Source organism: Aulostomus chinensis, chromosome 12, assembly GCF_037954235.1.
Source record: "Aulostomus chinensis isolate RoL2024-O1b breed Wild chromosome 12, RoL_Achi_v1.0, whole genome shotgun sequence".
NCBI classification, from domain to species: Eukaryota; Metazoa; Chordata; class Actinopteri; order Syngnathiformes; family Aulostomidae; genus Aulostomus; species Aulostomus chinensis.
This window is the reverse complement of record NC_141331.1, coordinates 24,945,610-24,964,071: the sequence shown is the minus strand read 5'-3', so window position 1 is coordinate 24,964,071 and position 18,462 is coordinate 24,945,610. Positions and strand designations below refer to the sequence as shown.

The window sequence follows — 18,462 nt, the reverse complement described above, 5'->3', positions numbered from 1 at the left end:
TTCAGTACCATATGATCACCATTTTTGAGTGTTCAAGCTTGTATCAGGAGGCCGAACAAGAATGCAAAATGGCTTTACCTATGAACAAGTTAAACAAGGCGATGACACTGTCCTTGTCCTATTAAGCACAAGGACATCATGGAAGTAAATGACACAAGATTAAGTAGTCGGAAAGATCCAAGTGTCAGGTGCACTTCTGTAAAGTAGAAATTGCAGCAGCCAACTAAACACAACAAAGAGAGAGATCAAGCCCTCAATCTGCGACCGACGTTCTCTGTTCCAACACGTTTTGACTTATGTCTTATCGAACCGATCTTCATATTTGGTCTACTGAAAATCTCCCATCACATGACAAACATACAAACCTGAGCGTTTTAAATCCTGCTGACGCTGGCAGCACTCCGTGCAACTTCATTTACCAGCCAACACGTTTAGACTGCGGAAATACATTGAGAACATGGGCAAACCAAAAGAAAGTATCAAGAGAGCCGCATTTGATGAGAAAAGATGAAAAGTGACGTTGGACAAACATGATTTTAGCTTAAATCTGGATGTTTTGTTACATAAACAGATTAAGAGTAAACTGTCAATGAATATTATTAATTCAAATGGTAGGAAACAAATCAAGGTGGGCCAAGTTAAGGCTAGACTCAGATATGCGCAAATTGGCATGCTGTGTGCGTTGATGAATAATGTACAACAATATCTGAATACCATACAGTACGTGTAGCCCGACAGTAGTCTGAACGAACACTGTTAAACACCTGGAGTCCACCATTACATAAAAGGAAACTGTCAAGAGTCGAACTTAAATGTAGAACTGTATTCTAATGTTTGTACTTACACATTAACAACATGACATGTGTTAGACCAGTTTAATTGGAAAACACACGAGATGTAATGTACACATGCCAACATCAAGTTGTGTGTGTGTGTGTGTGTGCGTGTGTGGGGGGGTGGGTATGAACTGCAGACACCTGCATCCTGTTCTTTTTAGCCATGCAAGAGAACCCCATGCAAAACTAGCTAAAACATATGCTGAAACTTTTATTGTCATTAATGAACCTAAAATTTAAGATTATATTGTTTGTAGGAAGCACTTTGCTTTCAAATCATTTAAACGTAGCTTTCAATATAGTCGGATGCACTGCTAAGCTGTGCATGCAGTTCTCAGCTAACACTACGTAGTATCACAACTGCACTGTGTGCTGCTTCAGGGATGATGCAGTTTCGCAGTAGTGCTGTACAATTAATCCAAAATAATCACAATATGGCCTGCTCCAATTTTCAAATTGCAGAGAGGTGCAATATGTGTTGGAAAGCTAGTTGTGTCATAATATCATTTTAAATGAAATATTATGGCGCTTCACCTGCCTACACATTGTATTCTGCAGAGTTAAGAAAACATATTTGTCTGATAGGGATCCACACAGAGATCCCAAAATAGTTATCTGAATGAAATGGTTTTTCAATAAAGATGAGAACACTCGTGAAAAATAACGTTCCCTCTAATGTCGCAAGTTCCATTGCAATCCCAATATCAGTCACAATAATCACAATTAAACACATTTTTACAAGTTGTTCAAGTTGCCTTTTGAAAAAGACGTCCTGTGAATAATATAGTACAGCAAAATGAGCTGCCACAATTATTCAATTAATCAATAAAAAAATACTACTTGAAAATTATTTTAAAAACTATATGTCAAACTATCATTACTGGAACAGCAATCAACCATGCTTGGAAATATTGTCATTATTCTATCATGTGAATGAAATGCTAATGGTGTGATCTGTGCCAAACAATGAGGACTTCTTGTTTGGAGAATACTTTCAGCAGGCTGGGACATCTCTGAAATACCACAACACTACTTTTAAAGCTGCTTACACGCACAGTTTTACTTTAGGATATCTTGATCGTCCTATGATTTAAATATTTCACTTTGCCGTATTTCAATCAAATGTTGATATACTGTTCAGCCCCATCATAATGCATGCATGTACTGTATCTTGATACACCTGTTTATATCTTTATGATAACAGATTGATACACAGCCCTAGTTTAGATACCAAATATAGCTAAGCTGCAACTGTAAGAGGAAAACCAAAACCTCACAAAGGTGAGGGAGAACAGCTGCAAACTCTGGTGTAAAGGGTCCAAATGTGGGCCTTATCAATGTAACTCAAACATGTTGAAGGCAACATAACACAGCAGCTGTGAAGAAAGACTGTTATCTGAGCAAAAATATAGCTTTATCAAACTGTACAACAGACTGCATTCCCAGACACAGCACATGGCTTACTACACTCTGTCTGTCTTTGCAGGTCCTCGTGGGTCTGTTCACAACCGAGTGAGAATCAAGGGAAAAATTTGTATCTTGCAAAAAGATCATGCACGTGCAGGCTGAGCTGCTTGAATACATTCTAACTAATCACAGAAACACATCTGAAAATGGTTCAGTGGGGTACTTCTCACAATTCAAAGACATAATGAGTATGTATCAATCATTTTTCAGTCACAACCATGTGTAGGTACACAGGAACAGCAAAGTAAGCTACCTTCAGTTAAGTTCATCTGCCACATATGTCACAAAAAAGTGTCTAGGGAATGGGTTTTGTTGCCCCAGTGCATCCTGTGACAAATGGGGGACGGGCATACCATACCCCTCTTCGACAGCATTTTCATTAAATGCTAAATTTTACAGAGTCCAGAGTCCACGATGAGTCATCAAATGATTAAAGATTTTTTTTACAGAATTAAAAAAAAAAAGACAGTGGATTTTGCAGTAAAAATACTCTGATTCTGGTCTTTTGACATATTCCATCCCAGGGACATATGATTAAAACTCGGAAAATGTATTTTTCATTGATGACCTTTCAAGACAGATGCTGATATCACTTTGCCAATTAATTGTTTCAGCTTTGTTCAAAATCAATCATCAAGTCAACATTTTGAGGCACAATCTTTGTTGTACGGTACATAAGATGTTGCAGCAACACAACTTTTACCATATTGAGCAGACTACACTTATAAAATAGAACAATAAAACTTAAAACTCAAGACTATGCCCCTCCAGGTTTCCCATATCTAATCACATGTCATCATCACTGTGCATTAACCCCTATTGTCCCGATGGGATGAATCAATCAACAGGGGGTAGTGGTAAGACTTCCTGTGACATGTATTGCATGTACAGCTGGAATGAGACCCAGTCGTTACAATAAAAGCTTTACAGACTCTAGGGACGACTGATGGAAGGAAATGGGGCAGAGCTAAGAGACAATCTAATAGAGCAAAGTGCCTCTTGCTGACTCCCAGTGATTATGTCAGATGCTAATATTTATGTCAGAACAATGAAAAAGTGAGACTAAACATGGAAGTGAAAGAAGAAACTATTCGTTCTCAAAGTGAGGAAGTACAGTACTTCAAGTATCGCAAGATCTGGGAGCAAGAGTTGATCCCTTTGTTTACATCAGACCAGTTCACGCAACCAGTTGCAGGGAGCGCGTGTCTCATGAGAACTTAAAACTCTGACTCCAAGGCTGTCACGTGCACACAGATGATGTATTGCTAACCACCAATTCTGACATTTCAGTGACCTGGTGATGTAATTACAATCGCAGAACAAAGCCAGGACGAGCTATCCTGGACGGCTCAAACACTGCTGATGTGATTGAGGGAGTATCAGAAACCAGAACTCGGGAGGCGTATTGCAGAGGTTTCGTGGTGACCAATCTGTTTAATGATTCCAGCTCACTGGCCAGGGATCGACTTGGTTTCACCTTCCAACGAGATCGTAAATAATCGAACAGTCAAGTCACCGTGAGCACTGTTGCTCTCCAGCAATGAATTATTTAACACTTGAATGTGAAAACATTCTATACGCACATATAAGTTGGTGTAAAAACGTCATATAAATTGGACAAATGTCACAAGATTTAAGCGAGACTTATTGCGCTCCATTGCCATCTGTGGAAAACTGTTCCGAGGCTTATATCACTGGAAAAGACCCCCTATCCCTCACATAGCAGGGGCCTCTTCTCAACACTTAGCTTCCATGGCCTGTTCATTTGGTATAAAGTCCAGAGCAGCATGCTTACCTTGGTGATTAAAAAGCCGCCATAATTTCGTAAAGAGTATTCCCATGGCTGACGCTGAGGTTGTTCGATGCCAGCTTGAAACAATCCGTTGGAATTTAGCTAGCCAGCGTTGATGCTATTTCGTGCTATCAACTTCAGCTAGCTAGCTAAACAAATGAAGAGCTGTCCAGTCTTTTAAACGGAACCGCCATATTTGACAGACCACCATCCGCCTTACACATGTTATGAACCAACTCGATATTTTCCCATGTAATATGGTTTCAATATTTACGATTTATTTTCTGCCAAATACAGAACGGGGGCGCTGACCACTGAGGTTAGCTGGCAGGTATCAGCTGAAGTGAGCTGCGTTACGCCACTGATTCGCTGTCACATTTGCGCATGCGCTCTCTGCACGACGCTGTTGGTCCAACTTGCTTTACACTGCATTGCTCTGAACTGCACTAAATAGGAGCCAAATTGCAATAGTAGTGCTCGTTTATCAAAAATGAATTCACTTCATGGCTTTAAATAAAATACATGAACATATATTAAAAATGTTCCATACACAGGTTGTTTTAAAGAACATTTTTTCCCCAATAGAACAGTTACTTCTGTAATAATAGGAATAAAAATTCCAATTAAATATATATATATGTGCGTGTGTTTGTGTGTGCACATCATGATATATATGTATATGATGTATATATGATGATACAAATATATATATTATATAAATCCTGATTGACTGTAGCATAGTGTAAATTTTAAACAGATGTATTTTTTCTGATAAAATATGTTGTATCAGAAGTGCCCATAAAAATGATCTTCTGTGTAAATAATGTCCAAATTTAATTTTCTAGTATACTTTTTCTTCCAGGTTGATAAATTGGATTTCTGTAACTTGTTTTTGGCTCTGAAATTTTTTTTCCTCAATTATTTGGACTAAGGGCAGCACAGTGGTGCAGTGGTCAGCACTGTCGCCTCCCAGCAAGAAGGTTCCCGGTTCCAGCCCCTGCTGGAGCATGGGGTCTTTCTGGGTGGGTCTGCATGTTCTCCCTGTGCCTGCATGGGTTCTCTCTGGTACTCCAGCTTCCTCCACAGTCCAAAGACATCAAGAGGGGACCAGGTTAATCCAGACTCTAAATTGACCGTAGGTGTGAATGTGAGTGTGAATGTTTGTCTGTCTCTATGTGTTGGCCCTGCCATGGACTGGTGACCTGTCCAGGGTGAACCCTGCCTCTTGCCTGAAAGCAGCTGGGATAGGCTCCACCCCCCGCGACCCTTAACAGGAATAAGCGGAAGAAAATGGATGGATGGATATTTGGACTAAGGCTTTGAAAACACTTTTTTGTTCATAAAATATGATGGAATCTGATGAAAAGCAGTCAAACAAGTGCGTGTACATTTTTGAACAAACCTCAGTGCTATCCATACAACAGAATTAGGGCAATTTATTTCATTACAGTTGTAAAATGACAGTGCACACAAATGTCTAATCAATGCATCATTCTCTCACATGCAGTATTCAAATTTTTTAAGTTGCTGCTTATGCTCTGGAGTTCTGAAACCACAATCACAACTGTATATGGCAGACATGAGGATATCAATCAACCTTTTCCTGAATCACTGAAGCACGAAGAGATTTTGGTCTCATGATCTGATGTCAAATCAGTGAAACAGAGCTTTAGGTATGCAACAAAAAGGGAACTTACAAGATACAAGGTTACAGTTTGCCTGTATTAGCTGGCAGCGTACAAATGAGCCAATCTGATTAAAAGATTTTCATGAAAGAATTATCAAACAGACAGTTTTAAAAATGCAGTGCAGCCTCTGCTTCGGGGCTTTCAGGTAATTTATCACTCATTTGGAGGGAACGTAACTTAAAATGAACCTTTCAGCATGGAAAAGGGGCCTGTTCATTGCTACTGTAGAAAAATGATGAACTCCACTGATAAAGCTTGATCATTCAAAACAAAACCTTTACAAAGTAAAAGTAAGATGGAAGATGGGACTGTTTTTGATCAGTGGTGTGTTTGCGCTTTGGAAGAGCACTGGGATGCCACAAAAGGTGAAAACTTTAATCCTATCAGTTTTCTTTCCTTAAGGTATTTTCCCTGTGTTTTATATATAAATGCCCCTCACAAAAATCCCGTCATTGATCCCAACTGATGTCCAGTCAAATGTTTGATAAACTCCTTTAATAAAAGCACGGCACTTGAAAATGTGCTTGTGCGACCACTCTGGGAGACTTCTCATCTGCAAATTTTCCATTTTTTTTTATATCAATTAGAGCCAAGCTGACTCATCAGCCAAAATTAGCCCATCTCAAACATATCAGTATCGTTCAGGACTCGACAGATTAATGGACCAACTGATATGAACTCACATGAATAATTTTTTCAATTGCAGGCAGTGCTGCACTGATGTCATTCATTTTGGATAGTAAAAGTTATTTATTCCCAAACAGTTATTTGTTAAGCTTCCAGTACATGTCTGTGTCATAAGTATCTGACATATATTCTCTCTCTCTCTCTCTCTCTCTCTCTCTCTCTCTCTCTCTCTCTCTCTCACACACACATACACACATATATATATATATATGTTAATACATAAAGAATATTAGTGTACTAGAATATTGGTCATGGTCGGGTGCTAATATCAATGGCTTTCAATAACAAATCCTCTAACATTTCACTAAACAATCAGAATCTAATCTTCATCAGATGGTTGAAAGCACACTGTGAATTCTAACTAACACTGCCAGGTCTGGAGGACCTCTCATTCCTGAGGTTTGACTTACTGAAAATCTGCATGATTTAGTATATCTGTACTGATATGAGTAATGACAAAAATGGCATGAGATAAAAACCAAGAGGGAGGGGGGTCACTGGGAGCTATGAACCCTGAACAGAAAGCCACACACCATCCATGTCACTTTAGCAGATGTGTGAAGTTTGGGTCTGGCTTCCGCAGGATTTATTGCGCGCACATCATCAAACAAACTTGAGGAGCACTGACGATGCATTCTGCCTCTACAAGCTCCTGGAACGCGTGCGAACAGATTCTGTGCTGATCGTCACCACTGGCTGCTCTTGCTGCCTGGCACTTGCTTGGTACAGGGAGTGACCTGTAATTAAGGTTCCGCCTGCATGCTACAGTAACAGCCGAGATGGCTGGAAGGGTCCCTATGAGCTTACATTGCTCACGATCACCTGCAAGTGCGCGTCACTCACAGGTCACATGTGGAGCATATTCAAATCAGGTTCAGATTTAGCCATCCAGGCTCTTGCTTTGTTCTCTTCAAAGCAAGAGCAGGAATTTCATTTGGGAACAATTGTACATTCGGCAGGAGCCATGGCCACAGGGAAAATGAGGTACTACACATCGATAAGAAATGAGTGCAGTCTAGTGTCATCATGTTACAGCAAAGCTGCCCCAACTCTTATGTCCATGGTGGCTGGCTACAAGTTAGAGGCAGGTCTACGCTTGGTTTACAGGTCACAGCTCAAAGCCTGTGCCTGGAGTCTTGGCTGTAGCCTCCCGGGGACCCGCGGTTGCGATGAGGCTTGTAAGAGTCTTGGTAGGGGTCTGGGAAATCCTCCTCCACCACAGGCGAGTGGTCCCGGCTGTGCTGTGAGCTTGAGGACAGCCGGTTGCGATTCTTCCTCGCCCTTTCGTTGTGGTAATTCTCATCAGCAGGCATCAGGCTGCGGCGTTCAACGGGTGAATGGTCTGTTGTCGTGTGGTTGCTGTTTCGGTTTCTTTGGGCCTGTTGGAGAGAAGAATAGACATCTTGTAGCGTTTATTGTTGTGAAACGCTAAAGGACACCACAATTTGTATCATATACAATTCACAAATGTAACAGAATGTCTATTTTGTCTGACAAGTTCAAATAGAGCACAGTAGTGATAAGCTATGTTTTGAATGGCTCAGGTTTATTGGTAAATTTAGAGGTAAATTTCCAGCTCATTTTCTTCCTTGACATTCAGCATATCTGTTTTAAATCTGGCACTAACCGAACAGGTTAATTGTGGCTCTACAATATTTTAGTATGACTGACTGATTTATTTTATAATAGCGAAACAGAGAAAATGGCAAAGGTTCAAGACATAATTATTATCATACGTTTATTAGTTCAGGAACTACTCATCCCATCAGGCATTGCCTACAGTATTTGTGACAGTGTCATAAAATAACAACATTTTGTTATCGACTGACCATTTTTTTGTTGTTGCTAGCTAAGTAGTTACTGATATCAAGGATTATCCATCCATCCACCCATCCCATCCATCTATTTTTCTCCGCTTATCCTGTTAAGGGTTGCGGGGTGGGTGGGGGGCTATCCCAGCAGCTTTCGGAGGTGGAGAGAGGCGGGGTTCACCCTAGACGGGTCGCCAGTCCATCACAGGGCCAACACATAGAGACAGACAACCATTCACTCTCACAGCCACGCCTACGGTCAATTTAGAGTCTGGATTAACCTGGTCCCTCTTGATGTCTTTGGACTGTGGGAGGAAGCTGGAGTACCAGAGAGAACCCACGCAGGGCCAACACATATAGACAGACAACCATTCACTCTCACAGCCACGCCTACGGTCAATTTAGAGTATCAATCAGCCTCGTCCCCAATTGCATGTCTTTGGACTGTGGAGGAAGCTGGAGTACTGGAGAGAACCCACACAGACACAGGGAGAACATGCAAACTCTACTCAGAAAGATCCTGTGCCCGAGCTGGGACTCGAACCCAGAACCTTCTTGCTATGAGGCGACAGTGCTGACCACTGCTCCACCGTGCCGCCCTATCAAGGATTATATAATAGCAAATTATTCAACATTCCCATGGTAGTAATGTGTTCCATCATTCACAGAATTCACAACTAAACTTTGTGTAGGATTTCAGTGAGATTGCAGATGAACCTGCTTTTGAAAACAAAGTTGATATTCTACAATGCTGAACTTTCTAAAAGGGGCAGCATGGCTCTGAGGTAGCGTGGGCATCGAACAACTGTATGGTCGTAGGTTCCCTTCCCCCAGTGACCACGTTCAAGTATCCTTGAGCAAGATACTGAGCCCCTTACTGCTCCTGATGGCCCTGCGATGGACTGGCGACCTGTTCAGGGTGAACCCCGCCTCTCACCCAGTGTCAGCTGGGATAGGCTCCAGCCCCCGCGACCATTCATGGATAAGCGGTATAGAAAATGGGTGGATGAAACTTCTACAGTAGCAGATGCTCTCCTTTCATTGTTCCTCCATGGTGAGTTGGCCTCAAATGGACCACATTATAGCTAATAATCAACTCCTCTATTGGGAATATGACTGAGCCTCCTACTTAGCTACTTAGCTCACTGCTGAACTCTATGCATTACATCTAAGCATGTAAGGACAGGCTTCTTGTGTTGTTGGTTGTGAAATGCCTGATAACTATTCATAGATTTTTTTTTATAGTTGTTTAATCCTTGTTAATCGCCAAATACATTACTTGCAGCAAAACCTTAAAGCCTAAACAAAAGTAATACTGTGACACAGGATCTTGTATGATTTGCCATATTTTGACTAAACCTGTATAAAACCCATTCTGAACATTGAGATAGACAGCAGTGAACTAGGTGATGCTGCAGGAGTATGTTTTGATGCTGTTTTCAGGCACCAGTGAAATCCAATTAAATTGCAGGTTCAATGACAACCTTCCTGTAGGATTAGTTTCAATCTGATAGATTAAACGGATTAATAAACTGCATCGCATTTATATGATTAGTTGTTTCCAGTGGTACACTTTTGAAATGAGAAGTTTTAATGACATTTCATTTAGAATAGCTATGAAAAGAAAGGATGGGTTGTTTGATGCATCTTTTTTATTTGACACGATCACCTGAATGGCAGCAGGATACGGGGAGAGCGCAGTGGAGCCCAGATTGCGTCCCAACAGGGGGTTGAGTGGTGTGCTAAGTGAAGTGTGTGTAGCACGCCAGTACGCCTCTAGGTACTCTGCCAGGTGTTCACACGCATCTTCCAGCTGGTTCTCATCCAGAATTATATCAAACATCTCCTGAGGTGGAAAAGGAAGAGAGGAGAAAGTAGCGGATACAGTGTACGTATTTTTTCTGGAAGTTTCAACCGCTGGATTGTTGCCTAGTAAAACTGAAAAGATGATGTTTTTTCTCTCTCGACTTTTTACTCACAGAAGGACACTGTGATAGTTTTTCTGCTGCCACAAGCTGCACATTTAAATGTTTGCTCTGAGATTTCCCTCGAGATTTGATCAGTCGCTGGAGAACCTGCAGCCCACAAAGCACAAGCAAACATCTCAGTCATGGATTAAACAACACTGCTACTCAAGCCACACTGTTTGTAAGAAAGATTGCATCACCACGTGAAGATCTCCAGTCTGAGAGTTATAAAATGTGAGCCTTTCAAATGCGTGAGGTTTCAAATGACTGAGCAACTGGCCTTGGCAGAGGTCTGTGCTCTCCAAGTGCACTTCTAGTTTGGCATTCTAAAAACTTCCATAGAAATCTCCTGCATGTAACTTTGGAAGATGAGATGACATTTGCAGAAAATCCAGCCCACACTAGTAATAACAAGCTTGTCGCTGCCCCTACAGCGTCAGCTCTGAGTGTGTCAGGCATGCCTTCGGTCTCAGACTTCCCCTCACTGCCAGGATGGCTTTCCTCATATTCCACTTTGAAGTGTAAATAATTGGGGGTGTTTCTGAAGTTTGGTTTGACATGTTTTTCTGCTTTTTGTAGTCTGGCAAGTGCAGGAAGTTATTTTTGATGATGCTGAACCTAAAAAGATATGAAGTGCAGCTTTAAGACTGCCTCTCCTGGTGAGAAAGGGCACCAAACATGAAAATCATCACAGGTTTAGAATGGCTACTGAGTACCTAAACCTTCAGTCTTACCTTGGGTGAGGACACCTTCACGTGGATAATGATGGGTGCTAATGAAGTCTTAATGAGCTGTGCTGGATGGTTGATGGTGTCAGCATCCAGCACCACCAGCTGTAAGGACCTGGCCAGCTCAAAGATCCTCTCGATTTCACTCTGGACTTCCGCTGGAGGAGAACAGCCACATTTATCTTAATAACTGTGCTCAAAAAGTCAAATTCTCACGGTGAAATAAAACCTTTATATTTGCATTTTTATTTCATTCAGTATTCCTGACATGCACATCATTGAGTGAGACAGTTCCTGTAGCTTTACCAAGGCTGGAGCGCGTGTTGGACCTCTCAATGATGGCCCTCTTACTGGGGTTGTTTAGTACTGACCTCTTGGCCAACGATATGTCAGCTGTTACCCTTGTGATGGATATCCTGTAACAACACCAAATATGTCATACAGTGTAGCAGCATGGCAATGTACTGTATAAAAGATTTGTTACAACTGCTCACCTCCCATCAAACCTGTGCTTCAGGAAGTCGAACAGAGCCTTCTGCATCATATCTGTCACCTATGATGATGAATTAGGGAGAGGGTGAAGGATGTGAGATGAAAGAAAGAGGCAGGAGCAAAGGGAGAATGATGTCAGGCTAGGATGCCAAGGAGAAAATTATTGTGTCTGGAATGTTATATAGTGGCTAATAACATTTATACACATCGGCTGACAATTACACAAAGCTTGAACCATTAGGACTCTTAAAGCTGCACTTCCCCAAGAAGTGTACTTGGCCTTTGAAGTACTCCCAGAGAGATGTCTTGGTTCACAAAGATGGGTTTTTTCCTCCTGCGTTTACTTTGTGGCACATGAATTTAGAAAGAACCATCCACATCCACTTAGCTTGACGCTAATAGCGACAAACTGTAACACCAGCAAAATTGTGTGTTCGCAGACTTTCGCCCCGTCGTGAGGTGGAATCCAGCTGTGTGCTCAGTCATCCAAAAACACTTGGTTGATGGTTGGGCTGAGTGTGGCCATCGAGTTGAAACCACGCCCCTGTGCTAATCCACAGTAGTGCCAAATCCTACTTTTATAGTTAGTTTTTCTTCTAACTCAAATTGTTTGTGCTTTACAGAGTATGGCTGGATAAAGACGACATGGATATCACCTGACAATGTGAGGCAGAGTTTGAAAACAGACACTTAAATACGAGTACATGTGGCTGGCTCTTTCTGTATTCTGGAGTTACAAAGAAGTAACTCAGGAGATTAAAAAAACAAATCTTTGTGAGCTACAGACACCTATTTGTGAATATTTGAAAGGAAAATATAGTTTTTGGATGAAGTATTGCTTAAATATTCTTTCTCTTGCTATCTGTTCTGAGCCAGGTCTCCGATTTACACACTTGACCAGGCAATTTTTCAACAGTGGACTCAGTTTCTTTCCTCCTGGCTCTCAGCAGAATGAACATAGGCTATCACATAAAATAAAGTGATTAAGGGCTACAATGAGAAGTGTCTCAAAGACCAATGCACAGGTGATGAATTGGGGCAATCACACAGTGCAGCCTCCATTACAGCCTCTACTGATGAGTATGAACGCCACACCCAGGCCTTGATGCAGAAATTCAAGCTGAAGCAGCTGGTTTGGTTCAGAAAAATGATTGAGACATTTGTCTCAAGCAGTAAATACATCGATATATCAGTCAAAGCAGATTTTTTTTGCTTGGGCTTCCCTCGGATTTGTTCAAATGCACTAGACAATGTCAGTGGCTCGACAGGGGCAACATATTTATTGAACCGAGGGGAAAAAAAAGTGTCATCAACAAGGATGAAGGCTGCGGGATAAAAAGATGATTAATTTCCGATAGAAAAGGAGTGGATCATAACTCAATTTAGGTACATGAAGCACATTCCGTTTTATGATACTTTATCCTTGAGCTCCAATACAATTTAAAATGAAATGTTGAACTGAAAGCTATGTATATTTTATATAAAAAAGAAAATGCGCATACATACATATTTGGGTATAAATATAAATAGTCATGGTAAGTTCAACACAATTGCCAGGAGTCTCAGCTCAAAAAAATCTATCAAAGCGTATTACCGTATAAAAAAAAAGATTTCGTGAAAATTCATATACAAATATGACAAGTGTAAGAGGAAGTGAAAATGTTGGCGTCTGTATTTCTCAACCAACTTGAATGAACCAACTTGTTAAACCATTAAATCCATCAAGGTATATAAGTGATATTTACGGTGTAAGAGTCCAGTAGTGCTGCCACGGCAAGTTATAAACAGCAACCACAAGGATCCAGCTTAGGGCACACGGAAAAATGTGCAACCTGAACCTTCAGTGGCAGCTATGACAAACACATCAGCAAAATCAAATGTGTCTCCAATGAACAACTGCCTGAAATATAAAGCAAAACCAACGAGGCATATGAGACATTCAAGATGTCGCACTGGGTTGTAGCATAAACAAAACAATATGGCCGCCACTGGAAGTTAGCAACAGTAACCATAAACAATAGGGACCCAAATGCGAAGTTTCGAAGGTTTACAGTTTGGACATGAACGACTCACAGTGGCAGTATCCCTGAATCATGCTTTTGCAGGTACAATAATAAAACGCTGCCGAAGGTCATTCTGCCACATAAAAGCTGTGAATGGTAATTCTGATTTTTCTGCTACTGCTAATATTTTGAGTGAACAATTTTTGCTTTTGCAGTACATGTGGTACTGCTAGTTTTGCTCTTGAATTCTTCCCCTAATACATGCAATGCGCACATACTCAGTTACTCCCCTGTAGAGAATGAACGTAACCGCCATACTTCTTTGTGTTGTGCGCATAAAGAATGGTGCCGCTAGCACTTGTAAATCGCGAGCTTAATTATTTTCGCAATAACCCTCCCTTCTGGTACAGAGGAGAAAAATGAGCCAAAAAAACCCACACACAATTTTTAATGAGATTAATCATCTTAGTTTCTTGTGCAAAAGCATCATTTCATCATCGTCTCATTCCAAAACCTTTACCACACATTATTCTCTGTCTCTAATTTCAAACCACGCTTCACTTTCTTTGACTGATGCAGATTACCCAGAAGGTTGTTACCACGGCAACACCAGAATAGGAGGTGAGGACTGCGATTCCATGACAACTGACTTCGGCTTCCACCCCCTCCTTCATAGCCTCCTTTATTATTCGCCCTGTAATTTCAATATTATCTCATAAACAATGAGCTGTTTAGTATTTTTTTTCTTGTACTGCATCTTTAGGAATTTTATTGCGAGGAAGAGTGCAAAACGGAGAAAGATGATGCGACATCAGTTTGTCAGTCTGTCCCACACCGCTAAAATGTGAAGATGAGAAACTTGCATATTATTTTGGCTAAATTTGCCCTGAACGGTTATGTTACACATTTCATGTTCCCCACCCCATGAACAGCTTTATGGATTGAGATCACATTTTTTAGCCCCGCACGATAATGAAGGAATTGCTATGAGATGTGTTTGTGAAGGAGAAGCTGAGTCAGACGGCTGGAAGAGCAGCAGCTGCAGCAGCGGTGCATCCTACCTCATAACCTTTCAGGGACGGTCCCACCAGGACAACCGGCCTCATGGAGGGAACCACGTCATATGGAGGGACATGCTCAGCCTAGAGGGGCGGGCGCACACAAATACACCAAGCTTCAATAGGCTCTTTAATTGGATCTTGACAGCCAAGCATTCACTCAGGATATCCAGTAACATTCCATGAGAACTTCATCAAGTAGACGTCTAAATCTGTCATCGATTATCAGATAACGTAGAGCAGTGAAAGCTATACATGCCTCGTAATAAACCTAACACCCTTTAACTCCACTGTGAGAAAATTAGTGAGTGGTGGAGCTGAATGTGACTCTGCATGAACGATATAATTTAATATAATGCACTGCCAGGTCATTCACCTCGGATTAGGATGCGCGAGATCAGTTCAGTCATTGCATTAATCGTTTAAGCGAACAGCACCAGGGCCGGAGCAAAATCACAGCCGACAGTCCTAAGTGATCGCACACTGCCTTCCTCTAAATTCAATTAAAAGGTCTATATGTTTTAAATCCATTACAGACATTTATGAGACACAACAGGCTGCCCCCCCCCCCCCCACACACACACACACAGAGCACTCATTGAGAATAATTTTCAATCAGGGTGATAATGTATTCAAATCATTCAAATCAAATTCATTCAGGACCTTTTGCATGCTTGGATTTGGAGGATTAGCGGTCGCACTATCCTGCCATACCCGCTTCTCACGCGTGCATGCTCATCATTTCCTGCTTGTCACTGTCTGGCCTGTCAATCAACTGTTCACTTACCGCTCAACTCTGCAACCCAAATCTTCCTCAGAAACTGAATGATCAATTTAAAAGATGAACTGACATTTTCCAGTTGTAAAGTTTATGATGATTATTGCATAATTACTTCCTCAATCACACTCTTAGAAACTCAACTCATTTGACTGTTCACCTTTAACAAGTGTAGCAGGATTTTCCAGTTATAAACAGTGAGGTGTTGTACTCACCACTTTCTGTTTCTGCTTTCCTGAAACAGAAAGGGAGGGTGAGCTATCAGATGTCACAGGAGGTGAAGAAGCGCCCCGACTCAAACGCAGAAATGAACTTTTACTATGTAAAATCAAACCACATTGTCCCCTGACGGAGGAACCAACCTGCAGAGTTGGGATTTGGCTTGAACGTGCCCGACACCATTTCTCCCAGACTGGAGGAGGAATTCCCACTGGACTTACCACTGCATTAAAAACAGAGGATGAAAGTGTTAATGTGGAATCCTGCATCATGCCTTGAATGAAACAGCTGGAAGACACAGGGGACCTTGGACTTCCCTCCAGCTGCACATTGTGGACTGAAACAGTTCATAAAATATATAATTAAATCATAAATAACTAGAAGGGCACAGAGAACGCAGACCTCTTCCAAGGCCAGCATCAAACTAAAACATGCAAATCTGCCTAATATACGTCTGAATATAGTTTTAAAAACTCATAAAGAAGTATACCTGAAGATTTTCTTTGGGGGGGGGGGGGGTTCACAACAAATAGCTTTTCTGAAGCATCACATTAAAAAGAGTGAGATATAAACATGTACAGACAACCTGCACACATAATGCTATCATTCTACAGCTGTCGCAGAGGCATAAAAACACCTTCGTCTGCCCCACAAATGAAAATATGTTTTTTGCCTAATACATGCTGACAGACAAAAAAACAACAACAAACAAATGGCAGTGGAAAAAATGTCCTCCTTAGCAGAGGTTAAAATCAAAAAGAAATTGAGTGTGTAAGGTTTGATATCGTCACTGCCTAGGAGCAAAATTAAAACGAGCAAAATGAATCAATAGATAGAAAGAAAACAGCCCTTCTAGTCTGGCTATTATACAGGAGGAGGTGGGATAGCATCCTGCCTCTCACCTCCCCAAACGCTTCAGTCCATCTGATGGAAAATTCTGTGGGGGCTGTGAGCCAGGCGCCCCCCCTCTGAGAGATTGGACTACACAACACACATTGGTTTTCATCCACCTAACTTCTTCACCATCTGTCAGCTCAACCATCAGGGCCCACTCATTCTCTCTCCTGACCTCACGACGTCCCCCAGCCGTCTTTGTCCCCTCTCATTCATACGTCTCGGACCCACCCTGCCCATCTCTAGGCTCACCCATGGAAGCGTCCCCTCTTCTGCTCCTGCTGGAGTCGGATGTTCTCCAGCTTCAGAGGGCTCGGGATGAAACCGATGTCACAGCCTTCTTTCACCAGGCGCCCGATCCACCAGTCATTGTTGTACTTCTGTGAGATTGAAGGAAAACAAAACAAAACAATATACAATATATAAAAAGTAAATTTCTTATTAGTCTGGGAAACAATATTATAGGAAGTTTTCTGTACAGCCATGCTGCTATTGTTAGAGGTGTGTGAATAAATCAGATGAATTGTCACTTATTGTGTAAATCAATGCACTCTGGTATCATGACAACTAGATGCCATAGGCATGAGGCTGTTGCCTGATGGAACTATCTAGTGTGTAAAGTAATTTTTTTTTTTTTAATGCAGTAGGACAACATATTATGATGGTAGCAGAAACCAGCTGGAAAAAAAAATCTGATAAGAACAGGTTCAAACCAGTTGGGAGAAAGTTGAACTTTTCCAAAAAGGAAGTCCCAGCTCATGAGACCATCATATCTGTGTCGGTAAACACAGTGTGCCAAGTCCTCACCTGGAGAAAAGGGTTATAAAAGATGATGTGTAGGGTTCTGAATTAGTTTTCTCCTCAGGACGACTTGGGTTTATCTCTTGTGAAATAATAAATTCTACTGCATTTGGACTTTGGTCTTTCTCCGGTATTTTATTGCTTGGCTGTTTTGGGACTCCTGAGAATTAGATTTTTTTGTTTTTTGTTTTTTGAAAGAGGACAAAAGGATGTTGAGTTCTGATACTTCATCTGGGCTGGTTCTGCACTGGTAAGCTCTGACAACAAACAGATATAAATAAAAATGGAGATGAACATCGTTGTCAACTGATTCCTAATTATTCTTCATTTTTGGATTACTTTATTGATTTTTTTTTATTCATATCTTTTATTCATATCTTAAACGCTGAGCCAAACACACAAATGACAACTGATGACAACAGAAAAGAGATATTCAAATCTGACAGTGAGTGAGCCCAAAGAGCAAAGAAAACATGCAGGACACAATGAGATCCATCCACCACATTTGACGCACCCACTACAGAACTGAGGGGGTCTGCAGTGCATGGCTGGGGGGGTTCACCCAGAGGAGCCTTGGTCAGGGGCGCTGACAGAATTTCTAACATCCAAGTCCAGAGATGATGGCAGAAAACTGGAGCAATCAGAGGAAATACGACCGCCACCCAACCCAGCACAGCTGTAGCACCACACAAAGCTTAATATGTCCAAATAGCCAGGTTATAAATAGAATTTTCAGTAGTTTTGAATGTACAGTATTCCAGGCTTTCACAATTTGAGATGCACATGTGAGGGATCATTGCAAAGAAAAAAAAATCTGGTTGACATCTGGTTAGAAGTATATTGATATAATTTCTGGCTCCCTAATATCTGCATCAGCATCTGTCCAGGAAATCCAGTATCATTAATTTTATATCTGCACAAACAGTGAGTAAACTGATAAAACAGCAAGAAGAATTAAAAGGTGATGTCTTGAAAAGACAGGAAAGACAACAGATTTTTCACATATTCTGATTTAATGAGGTAAAACACAGGCGTATTAAAACTCAAACTGACAGGTCTGACTGCAGGTTGCGCTTCAGGACAGAAGTGTACCTCTTTGATGTGGAGGAAGTCCTTTGCATCAAAGGAGACGGCAGTTCCAGCCACAGGAACATCCTCATCCAGGGCACCGCAGTAGCTGACGTTGGTCCTCACAGCAAATGCCACAGCTTTCGTCTGTTTAAGAGCGGCAGCGTAATCAA

At 41.4% G+C, this 18,462-nt stretch overlaps 2 protein-coding genes across 3 annotated transcripts in view; both read right to left on the bottom strand.

Annotated features, from left to right (window-relative positions):
- Positions 1 to 4,453, bottom strand: part of arl5a (ADP-ribosylation factor-like 5A) — an 11,501-nt gene extending 7,048 nt beyond the window's left edge. Inside the window, exon 1 of the mRNA XM_086219348.1 lies at positions 4,099 to 4,453. Within this exon, the coding sequence (XP_086075474.1) occupies positions 4,099 to 4,144 (46 nt within the window). The 5' untranslated portion in view covers positions 4,145 to 4,453. The remainder of the gene's footprint in view (positions 1 to 4,098) is intronic.
- A 1,067-nt stretch (positions 4,454 to 5,520) lies between these two features.
- The window catches only part of cacnb4a (calcium channel, voltage-dependent, beta 4a subunit), a 42,722-nt gene continuing 29,780 nt past the window's right edge, over positions 5,521 to 18,462 (bottom strand). For both annotated transcript variants that reach the window (XM_086220881.1, XM_086220880.1), the window contains 11 exons: positions 18,314 to 18,436; positions 16,673 to 16,800; positions 15,670 to 15,749; positions 15,523 to 15,542; positions 14,533 to 14,613; positions 11,471 to 11,529; positions 11,283 to 11,392; positions 10,983 to 11,134; positions 10,261 to 10,356; positions 9,951 to 10,127; positions 5,521 to 7,849 (listed from right to left, as the gene is read on the bottom strand). In XM_086220881.1, the coding sequence (XP_086077007.1) occupies positions 7,586 to 7,849; positions 9,951 to 10,127; positions 10,261 to 10,356; positions 10,983 to 11,134; positions 11,283 to 11,392; positions 11,471 to 11,529; positions 14,533 to 14,613; positions 15,523 to 15,542; positions 15,670 to 15,749; positions 16,673 to 16,800; positions 18,314 to 18,436 (1,290 nt within the window). In that variant the 3' untranslated portion in view covers positions 5,521 to 7,585. The remainder of the gene's footprint in view (positions 7,850 to 9,950; positions 10,128 to 10,260; positions 10,357 to 10,982; positions 11,135 to 11,282; positions 11,393 to 11,470; positions 11,530 to 14,532; positions 14,614 to 15,522; positions 15,543 to 15,669; positions 15,750 to 16,672; positions 16,801 to 18,313; positions 18,437 to 18,462) is intronic.